This window comes from Pinus tabuliformis, chromosome J, assembly GCF_031772625.1.
Source record: "Pinus tabuliformis cultivar Carrire ecotype Pingquan chromosome J, CPIR1, whole genome shotgun sequence".
NCBI classification, from domain to species: domain Eukaryota; kingdom Viridiplantae; phylum Streptophyta; class Pinopsida; order Pinales; family Pinaceae; genus Pinus; species Pinus tabuliformis.
In genome coordinates, this window is record NC_142295.1 from 126,047,881 (window position 1) to 126,059,839 (window position 11,959).

Genomic DNA, 11,959 nt, shown 5'->3' on the forward strand with positions numbered 1-11,959 from the left:
TGCAAAAGCAACAGCGCGGCCCCTAACGCTGTCGAGGACCGGGCCGGGATCGAACCTTAGTCAACGTGAAATGGCCTGCTGGAAATTTTTTTAGGATTAAACACAACTTTACATTGACAGGATTAAGGCCGCTTGCGTGTGGCCCATGCACATCCACGCTTTTTAAAAAGCGAAATCTGCTTTTTCCTCCCCTGCAAGATTTTGTCTCGAGTCCTTGGAAGATTTGGATTCCCTGTTAACCACCGCGCAGCTGAGGTGGACTCCCCCTTTATTACCGTGCGCTCTTTCCCATGACATATCCCACATGCGTTGCCTGATCGAATTTTGGACAATTTATAAGTCCGTGAGTGTCAGTGGGTGAAAAGCACAGGGCAGCTTTTGTTTGTAATTTTGCGGAGTGGAAGAATAATTACGTTAATGCTTTTTGGCTTTTCAAAGGCGGAGGGACCTTGAAGCTGGTGAATGTGTTGTATGCTTTTGTCCTTGCGAGTAGTATAGGTGGATCCCGTACCCCTCGTTGAGGTTTGGACACGGTGGCATTTACATGGATGAGTGTGAGCAAGGACATGGTGGCATCGGTGGAATGTTTTGAACCTTGTGCTCAGTGGACAATTTGATAGGAATCACCATCTCCATGTTTGTTCTAGAACATCTTTATCAAAAGATGTCAAAGGTTTCAGAGGAGATGTTGGAGTTGGTGTGCCTTGGTTGGGATGCGTATACCTCTTTGTGGTTTTTGGTAGGATTAGCATCTCGTTAGTGGAGCATTAACAACGATGTATTTTGGAAAACAGTAACCATTAATCTTTACACAAGGTCCACTTTACGTATAGTAAGTTTTATGAGAGAACAAGTTTAATGGGTATTATGGGTTTGATTTTGTTAGTTAAATGGGTTGATGAATAATGCGCATTTATCAAATCTTAACAAATTTAAGTATAAGAATAAATTATGTTTATTATATTATTGTAAAGTTTTTGCTTTGGAGTTGGTAATGGGCACCTTTATTTTTACATTAAAATGGTTATGGGTAAGTTTCAGTTAGTTGCGGTGATACGTTGTAGGAATGGACAAACATGCCTCAGGAAATCATGCATGTTAACGATGCATACTTAAGTGTCGAATTTGTCTATAGTAACAAGATGGGAGGCCCCATAACGACTTGGATGGTAGATATGCTTTGATTCATGAGCACATGGGCAACACTTCCTTTACTTAGGGCGTAGCACCCTAGTTTATAGGAAACAATGCGACTAGCATCACAAATTCAATGGGAAACTGCTAGGCATGACATGCAACACTAGGAAGGACAAGGAGTGCCCTGGGCATCGTTCAAGCAAGGCAATTGGATCATTAAATGGATGAGACAATTGGGGCATCTCAATGGGCACACAAACTAGATGCGCAAACCTAACACGTTGCAAAGACTTGGTAGAAGATTGGGTGGATTGCATGTTGGGTCCATTTGGGACATGGATTGAAATGAAAATCACTTGAAAACAAGACAACTACAAGACATCATCCACTATATAAAGAGGACCTCTACTTTGTGCAGAGGAATACAACAAGGAGTCATTCATACAAGGGTGCACACATAGCTCTATGATTGTGAAGTCTAGGGCTGGCACAATAGACTGCTTGGATGCTAGTTGAGTGAATTGCGGAAGAGTTGAGATTTATAGAAGGCAAACATGTAGATGCTTCAAGGGTTGGAATGGGCAAGTCTTAGCAATAAGCAATATTGTATTGGATTAGTTTTACATCTTTATAGAAAATAGGGAAAAGGTTGCACCCCTTTGTTGTATCTTTGTAACATTCTTTATATAACAAAGTTAAGGCATCCGCATTGGGTGTTATCCATACATTTATTTTGTGGACTCTTTACGCTTATTAGTTGTTACTATTCATTACATTATATTGGCTAAGTACAGTAGTAGATTTGGGATTCTTTAAGGCCACACTTGGATGTGTGCCTATCATGAACTTCTTTGTATTAAACTTAGTTGTAGATCTAGCCCATTGTAGCTTAAGGTGTAGTCAAGGGAAAGCCTCTAGTGAAAAGGCATAAACTAGTTATAGTAGGTGTGGGTTGGTCATGCCCTTGTTGGCAAGGCAAGGCAATACCACACAACCTTAGGGATTGAAGTGAAAACAATTCAAGCTTGATTATAGGTCCATAACAACCACACATAAGGAATACTAATCAAGTTCAAGGGGCAACACACCCTTGCTGATGTATAAGGGACAAGACACTTGGTGGCCTTTCATCACTACAAATGAATAGAGTTAAGGAGCAATGCCCCAAAACTAGTAGAACATTTAATGTAAGCAACATTATGCACACTTATCTCTAGAGCTTGTGTGTGAAGTGATAGTTGTGCATTCAAACCCTTCAACATTTTATATGTGCATCTATAACCAAAAATGTAAGCCATCACCTAAAATCATTATGGGAGAGCAACTATTTATGTAGTCGAACCTTGGTGAACTTGTATAGAGATGCGATTATACATTTTGTTGATGTTTCTTGGATCTTTTCTTTTAATAGTTTACCATCAAGAGTTTTGTCATTTAATATTTTTCAATTTCTTCATTTTCAATAGTTGAATTATCATATATTTTCCCATTTTGTTGCTTAACGGAAGAAATTTAGGGTTATATCTCAATTGTAAATGCATATGTTATCAAATGACATGACTAAATTTTTGTGTGCTCATAGTTCCTTTTATAATTTGTAATTATCTCGAGTTTAGAATTTCCTTTTGCAAAAATACATCTTGGAATTTTGGTGTTGAGCATCAATACCCCTGAATCACAGGGACATGTTTATCCATCTCATTAAAGGGGGACATTATGGTCATCGTGAGTAGGTTAGGTGTGGCGATGGATAAAGATCCTAATATCTAGTGTGTTTACTTTCTAGCAATTATGATGTTGATGGGGCAAAACTAAAAATTAAATAAAAAATCTCTTAAACATTTCCTTTATGAATAGAGCTTTGAGTCATCCAAATTTTAATGTTATTGTCATATGTGAGCATTTTTTTTTTATGTTCTCATGACTATTGAACTCTTACATAAGTATGATTTTCCTGATATCTATGATAAAGAAAATGTAGAGGGGAGAGAAAAACTCAAAGTTCATAGTTTTTTTTTTTGTGAGTAATACTTAGTTTCATTGTTGTGTGATAATAAATAACAATTCATAATAATTTTTGTGTGATATTAAGTAATAATTCATAATTTAAAAAACAAATGTATAAGAAAACTATTAAAGCTTTGTGTTATCACATGTAAATAAGCTAATATTATATGAACTATTTACACAACAAAATTGGTATAAATTTCTATATTACAACTTATATATTAAATTCATTGCACTTTTATAGTCTTAACTCTTAAACTGTCAACTATTATCATTCTATCATTCTTTATACCATTTAATCACATGTAAAATAAGTTAATATAATCTAAACTAAATATACAACAAAATAGACATAAATTTCTAAATCACAACTTATATATCAAATGTGTTACACTTTTATAACCTAATTCTTAAAACATTCTCCATTACCATTTTGTCATCATCTATACTATTTAATCTAATATAAACTAAACAAACTATTATGATAACATGTAAATATAATATCAGAAAACTAATATCTAAACCATGTTAACACTTATTTTTTATTACTCTATATTTAGTTAAGTTTACATTTTTATACAATGTTCTCAAATTTGATTGATACCTATTACCATCTTTATCCAAATAAAATTAATTCTTGATTTTATTTAAAATACATACTTCTATATCAAAGAATAAGAATTATTTTTAAATACTCCCACCACTGCAACCACCCCTACACACTTTGTACAATTTCACAAATTTAATAACTCTCCACACTATACAAAATAATTAATTTTACATTTTTATACAATGTTCTCAAATTTGATTGATACCTATTATCATCTTTACTCAAACAAAATTAATTCTTGGTTTTCTCTAAAATACACACTTCATAGTTAAAAATAAAAAATACCAATAACCATATAAAAAATAAGAATTATTTTTAAGTACTCCCACCATAGCAAACACCTCTACTCGCTTTATACAATTTCACAAATTTAATCACTCTCCGCACTATACAAAAGATTATTCAAAACCGTTGAAAAAATGTAAAAATTGCAATTTCACAAATTTAATCACTCTCCACACCATACAAAAGATTATTCAAAGCCATTGAAAAGGTGTAAAATTTGCAGATTATTCAAAGCCATTGAAAAGGTGTAAAATTTGCTTTCTCAATTTTACCATTAGGATGACTTCTAGCCTGATTATTTTTCAGGTTGAAAAATCTCTTCTACTCAAAATAGAAAAGTTCCTCTGATAAATGTGTTCCATTATCTATTATCCAAAGTCCATGGGCCCATTATTAGTGAAGAATGAGATCAATCCCCACACACTGAGATGTGTTGGATAACAGAATCATCCCCATTGCATGATGACAACTCACTATATTTATTTAGGCTAGCTGGCTTTTATGTTTTATGTCCCTTGCGTCAGAAGCTACTTACTTCTTAGCTGTTTAATTTTGTTGATGTAACCTTACGACATATTTTGGCTTTTACATAGATAATTTGTTGGGTTATTAAAACAATTTTGGACTATATATACTAATGGCAGTGGCTCAAAAGTGAACCAATTTTTTTTACTGACAAAATGCTTAGGATAAGCCTTTGCCATTGACAATTTAACATTCAAATGGAGGTTCACATTTTAAAATTCATAGCTAATCTACATGTGGTCATGCTTGCATGGGGAATTCTTGTAGTTGGCTGTTGTCTCATTAGAAGAACATCATCACCTCACATTCCGAGGTTAGGATTTGAGGTCTTCATATGGGGATTTCCTCGAACAACTTTACATTTTGATTTTGGTACTTTGTATTTTAGCGACTTGTAAGGCGAATATGTGGATTAGTAGGTAAGTTGAAGTGTTGCTGTCATTGTTGTTTTAAGCGCTTGCTGTCATGTGCTGACATATAATAAATAACTTTTACCATTTTAATTTAGATAGAGGTAAGCGAATTTTTTTTTTGTGTATTTAGAATTAATAAAAATGATAAAAAAAATAAAATATTAAAATAATACTTTATTAAGGGTAGTTTGAGTGGTTAAGATTAATAACCTTAGTGTTATTGGAATCTTATCTAATTCACTTGATATGGTTTTCAGGCTATTACATCGTATTAAAGGATGATCAAATCATGCTATTTTATTAGGTCAAAAAATTATAGTGATAATGTTGTATTTTCATTTTTTTTCTAAATAGCGAGAAAATCTATCATAATTTAATTGTCAAACTAACAATGAGAATAACTATCACTAGTTGTTATCCGCTAATGCAAATTGACTCATCTATAATAACACAAATGATAATGTATTCTACTTCATGATTCTCTCTTATAAATAAAATGATATAAATTTATTTTTTTTCATAAAAATTTAAATTGTATTTTAAAATATTACTTAGTTTACATATGAGATCTATGAATAAATATTAAAATGATATAAATTTATTTTTTTTAATAAAAATTTAAATTGTATTTTAAAATATTACTTACTTTACATATGAGATTTAAATTATATATTAATAAAAATTATTGGCCTTCATTGAAAATAAATTTATCCATAATCAAAATCAATACTAGCGTTCCTTTTAATATTATTTAGTTTAGAAATGTTTTTTTGATCTTGAAGTAGGACTTAAAATTGAATTTGATCCATTAACAACTCATCTTTCTTGGACATAAAGGAATATGTTAATGACCCAATATCCATGGGCATATAACAAGAGTGAAAGTCACCCCTTACAAATCACCAACCAATTATTTCATGTGACATAATATTTTTGGGATTACAATAATGAGTTTTTTTTTTTTTTTTTTTTTTTTCGGAGAAAAAGCGAACTTTTTATTAGAGATAAAAAGTTACATTGCAAATGCATCAGCATCTCTGTTTGGACTGTAAAACTGTTTTTGTTGTCAAAGCAAAAACCATCCTACCTTCGACAAATAAACCAGCAGTTCTTTGAGTGAAAAAGATTTGCCTTCTAGGCTGTTCAGCCTTAAGCCGTGACAGCCCTTTTCAAAATGGGCAGCAAGCCATCTGATAAAGTGGGTCTCCTCAGGTGAGGAAAAACGACCCTTACAAAAATATATGTTTATGAGCTATGTTTTTTCGGAATACTCCTACATTTCCAGATATAAACGAGACTATGTAAAGAGTATAACAAAAAAGATTTTTAAGTTTAAAGCTGAGATTGTAGTCAAGATAACAGGGAATAAGGCGGCTGTTCTGATATGCTGATCTGTCCATGCTTTTCATCTACTATTTTCCAGCTGCCCAAATTTTGTAGCAAACCTTCCTTAGATAGTTTGTCGGCTGAATCGTTGAGTTCCCTGTAAATGTGACATATGGAAAAACTGTTAAAAGAATTTTTCAGAACCTGTATTTCATCCAGCAAAGGTTTTAAAATTTGATTTTTGCATGCACTATGACCATTAACCCATTTGATGACATTTAATGAGTCTCCAAAGATCTGGATTGTGAGAGTGTTCCGTTGAATGAGCCAACATAGGAGAAGTTTCAACGCTGATATTTCTGCGAAGTTATTTGAGCCAGATCCTAATCCAACCGAGGCTTTTAGAAGCTGTTCTGAGTTTTCATGGATGACTAAACCTGCTCCTGCCCTATTGTCCTGCGAGGCACCGTCAAAGAAAGCCCAGGGAATGCCCTCTTTTATTTGAATGTCTTTGACTTGTCTTTGAGAAATTTTCTCCTCTGGTTCAGGGATGCTGGAGTAGATAGAAACACTGAGGATTGTTGTGATTGTCAGCGGTGTTTCCTTGTCCTGAAAAATACTTTTGTTCCTGGCTATCCATACTCCCCAACTGATAATCAGGGGAAGATTCCGCATGTTACCTTCAGGATGTTGTTGCCACCAATTTGTCCATACCTCGGGCGAATTTTCACCTGCCCAGTTGACCCTTTTGTTTAACAGTTTTCCTGCCTCCCCCCATATCTTTTTGGTTTCTGGACAAGTTAGGAACATGTGGTTGATGGATTCAGCTTCCGATTTGCATAAGGTACATCTCCATGGACCATGCATGTATCTTGACTGCAGAATTTCCCAAGTTGGGATTTTCCTTTTTAAGATGCTCCAGAATAATAGTTTAGCCTTAGGAGGGCATTTGAGTTTCCATAGGTGCCTCGTCCACCATTCAGGAGGATCCCATCCTTTTCTAGACATGAGGAATTTATAACCACTTTTTGGGGAGTATTCTCCAGTATCTGCATGGGCCCAGATTAGTTCGTCCGAGCTGTCTTTCAGTCTGACGTTTGATCTGGCGAGTTCTTGAATATAGATGTTCCATTCATTTCTCCATCCTTGCTCTAAGTCCAGATCTTCTCCATTTTTCCAGGCCTGTCCCCATATGGATGTATGACTGATTTTTTCCACCTGATATAAGAATAGGATGCCTCTGCTTTCTAAGTGGTGGGATAATCCAGGAGATAGGGCATAATTTTCGTTACATCCAACCCATGGGTCCTTCCCAATCTTCACATTCCGTCCATTTCCGATCTTCCATGCCAATCCTTGTTCAATCACTTTGAAAGACTCCACAGTTGCTTTCCATATCACCGAGGCATTCTTCTTGGTCTTTGCTGGGTTCCTAATCCAATCTTCTATAGGTATCGGGTCAATATATTTCCTTTTGATCACTCTTGTCCATAGATTTTCCTTTTTAATAAGCCTCCAGCCTGATTTGGCTGCCAGAGAAAGGCTGAAATCAGGGAGGCTTTTTATCCCCCATCCTCCCCAGTCTTTAGGCCTTGCCACTTTCTCCCAGGCAACCCATGGAAGAACAGAGTTCTCTTTAGATCCAGCCCAGAGAAATCTGCTACAGATTCTTCTGATTTTTTCCAGGATGCCTTTAGGAACCCATGTTAATGCTGCCCAATAGACTGGAATGGCCAGAAGCACTGATTTGATTAGCGTCAGTCTCCCTGCTCTGGAAAGCCATTTGTAGCTCCAATGAGATATTCTGGCTTCTATTTTAGCAATCAACCAGTTCCAGTCCTCTTTCTTATAGGCGTTGGGTTTCAACCAGAATCCTAAATACTTGAAGGGGGAATGCATGTTGCTTGATTCGAAGGGAAAAAGAGAAAAGATCTGGGCTCTTTCTTGCTTGTTTAGGCCTTCCACAATTAACTGGGATTTCCTAGAGTTTATTTGCATTCCGGGAGCTTTCAAAAAAATATCAAAGATGTTTCTTAATTCTTTTATTTCATTAGATGCACCATTTGTGAAAACCAATATGTCATCTACAAAAAGAAGATGAGATATATTCAGGTTAACCGCTACTTCTATACCTCTGACCTTACCTTCCCGTTTGGCCTTTTGAATCAGCTGGCTTAGACCTTCTGCAACTAAGAGAAATAACAGAGGGGACAAAGGGCAGCCTTGCCTCAATCCCCTCTGTCCTTTGAAAAATGGAGTGGCTGCACGATTGATGAGAATTGCATAACTCACGTTTGTGATGCAGCCCATTATCCAGCTGATAAAATCCACTTTGAATCCTAGGTGAGTTAAGAGCAGACGGATATATATCCAATTTATTCTGTCAAATGCTTTTGATAAATCAATTTTTAATACAACACCCTTCTTATTCTGCTGTTTTACACTGTGAAGAACCTCCTGAGCCACACCTATGGCTTCGTGAATTTGTCGGCCGTTCAAGAACCCAAATTGCTCAAAAGAGATGTGCCTTGACAGAATTGGTTTAATTCTGAGAGCAATCACTTTTGCAATTATTTTGTATATACTGTTGGATAATGAAATAGGTCTGAAATCTTCAAAGGTTTCAGGGGATTCCTTCTTTGGGATGAGGGCTATAAATGTTGCGTTGAAAGGACTGTAGACCTCTCCTTTCCTTCTGGTCTCTTCAACGACTTCAGTTATTTCTTCACCAATCAGATCAAAAAAATGGAGAAAGAGTTCTATGGACCAGCCATCCGGCCCAGGGCTTTTTTCTTTTGCCATAGATTTGATGATGCTTTCCACTTCCTCCTTTGTTACTGGGCTCATCACCTCCTCCGCTTCTTCCTCCTCCACGAACCTGGGGAAACATTGCGCTGTTCTGATAACCTCTGCGATGGTGGCCTCACCTTGGTCTGCGTATTGGTTCTGGAAGTGGCACTGCCCGAGTGCTGATAGAGCTTCAAAAGTCTTTGCTTCCCTTCCTTCGCCATTTTTTAGATTCCAGATGGTGTTTTCACTCTTTCTCCCTTTTGCATAATTGTGAAAAAACCTCGTGTTTTCATCCCCAGCTTTGAGCCAGATTGCTCTGCTCTTAAGCCTCCATTCCTCGTCTTTTGCCAACAGGATTTGATTTTTGAGTTTTTCGAGATATATGATCTTGTCTTTTGATTCCTGTGACGCATACCCATCCTCCTCTATACTTTCCAGCTTTTGGAGTTCCTCACTGATCCTAATAAATTCCTCATTTTGTTTTTCCTTCCTGTCGTTTGCCCATGTAATTGTTGATTTCTTCAATCTTTTGAGATTCTCCATGAAAAGGAACCCTCTATCCTCAGTAGATCAGCTGTCTGGGTGAATCCATGTTTCTTTAAAAAGTTTGTTAAAGGAGGTTTCTTGCAGCCAGGATGCATTAAACTTGAAGGGCGCTGGTGGCTTGGGTGGAGACTTTGAGAGATCCAAGTAAATTGGAAAATGATCTGAAGGCCCCCCCTCTTCGACCCATTGCCGGAAAATAGGAATCATAGTAGATAGATCTTCGTTTATGAGGAATCGATCCAGCCTTTTTGCCACTCTTGCTACTCCTACTCGGCGATTTCTCCAAGTCGACTTTAGCTTAATGAGATTTACATCAATCAATTTATTTGCAATTAGGAGATTTTGGAAGAAATCTGTTAAGGAATCCTCCCTAGCCAAGGGTCCCCAGGCCTCGCTCTTCCTAAGGAAAAGTTTAAATCTCCTCCCATCACCATGAATTTGTTCTTTACTGTTGAATTTGCCATTAGGTCGTTCCAAAAGGGCATCCTCCCTTGACAAGGGCCGTAGATGTTAAGAATTGTTATAGGGAATTGGAAGTCTGGGGATTGAATTTCCATTCCCATCACCTGTTTCATGCCCCATTGATTCTTTATCTTGATTCGACCTTCTCTGTAACCAACAGCCAGCCCTCCAGAGTGACCAGATGAGTCCATAGCTGAGAATTTCCAACCTGGAAGGAGGGCGGATAGTGCCGATTCAACATCTACTCCATTCCCCAAGGTCTCCTGAAGTAGAAGGATATCTGCTTTTGAATTCATTACCATCTCCCTGAGAGCCAGTTTTTTGGGTTTACTGGCTAAACTCCTGCAATTCCATGATGTAAGGATCATTTTAAGACCTTTTCGGGGCCCTGCACCGCTCTAAGTGCCCTAGGAATTGACAGTTTCTTTCCATCGGCCACATCGTGCTTAGCTTTGACTTGGGCCATGGAAAGGTTGGATTTTCTACCCCTTTTCTTCCGAGCCTGACTTTGGGGGAGGGACTGATCTATGCCACCCACCGAGTCAAGGGGATCAGATTTAATGTCCAGTGATCTAAGGTTATAGGGGCATATGGGTTGAGAGACCAGAGGAGATGGATCAGAAGAGCACCCTTCACAATTCAGATCTAGGGAGGGAATAGCCGCCGAGATGTTTTCAATACAGGTTTCTACATTATTCCCATCGTTGCTTACATTATTGTCGATGATAACAGGCGTACAATTTTTTGAAAGAGATTCAAGAACCAGACAGTTATCTTTTGAATCTAAATTAAAATTAGGAGGGATTAAAGGATCTAAACTCGTACCCTTGGAGTCCTTGCCGATGAAGGGATTTTGAGTTGATGTATCTTCTTCGATGGGTTCCGGGACAGGATTTGCGCTTCCGAGCTCGATTCCTTCTTCTTCCATTCTGGATGGAGGATCCAGGTTTGTTTCCTTCGAAGTCTGCCGCCCCTGCTGAGGGTCTGTCTCCACTTCTCCTTCCATCTGATAGTCAGAGATCTTGTTTCCCTGAAGAGTCTGGTTTGGATGGGATCCCTTCTCCATATGAGCCGATATCCGCTGGTATCTTCTCCGTCTTCTACCCAATGGACATTCCTTGGCCAGATGACCATAGACATGACATCTGTGGCACCGGAAGGGCAAGTGTTCATAGTCCAGTATCTGTTCATAGACAAAATCTTTGTATTGGAGGTTTATTTTCTTCGCTAGCCCTCCACTCGGATTTAAACTGACTAGAATCCATGCCATTGCCTTGTCTTGGGTTTGCAGGAAGGTCATGTCTGCTTCCAGAAAGGTACCTAATCTGTTCCCGATTGCTTTGAAGACCGACTCGACCCAGAGGAATGATGGAAGCCCCGGAACCCTTACCCATACCGGAAATTCATCAGTCTTCTCATGTATTGCATCGAACAGAGGACTCCATTTCTTGAAGAGAACCGGGATGTTCCCGAAGGCCCAGTTCCTATTGACAACCCAATCTGCCACCTCATTGTGCTCAAAACACACCATAAACCAACCTTTAGCTAGTGTCGAGACCGAGAAGCCTTTGATGAGGTCGGATTGCCAATTCTGTTCCCCCCAGGAATGGATGAAAGTGGAGGAGAATTTTTCCCCTTGCCCTGCCTACCAATGTACATTCGGCCATCTCCAGGGCCTCTTCTATCTTCACGTCCATTCCCAGAACCAAATTCCCTTCTAAGTCCTGAGCCTTAATCGACCTCTGCTTTTTCCTGTTCTCTCCCTTCTTTCGTGCTCCAGTGTCCTCTACCCTTAATTCCTCATTTATCTCTGTCCTACCTTGCTGATCCGGACCGGAGATCAGTAGTGAGGGTCTTG

General features: G+C 37.8%; 1 protein-coding gene across 1 annotated transcript; it reads right to left on the minus strand.

Moving 5' to 3' along the window:
• Positions 1-6,327: 6,327 nt before the first annotated feature.
• On the minus strand, positions 6,328-9,636 carry LOC149225938 (uncharacterized). Its single transcript, XM_089380050.1, has one exon. It carries the CDS (start codon positions 9,634-9,636, stop codon positions 6,328-6,330), a length of 3,309 nt encoding a protein of 1,102 aa, XP_089236176.1.
• Between the last annotated feature and the right edge of the window lie 2,323 nt (positions 9,637-11,959).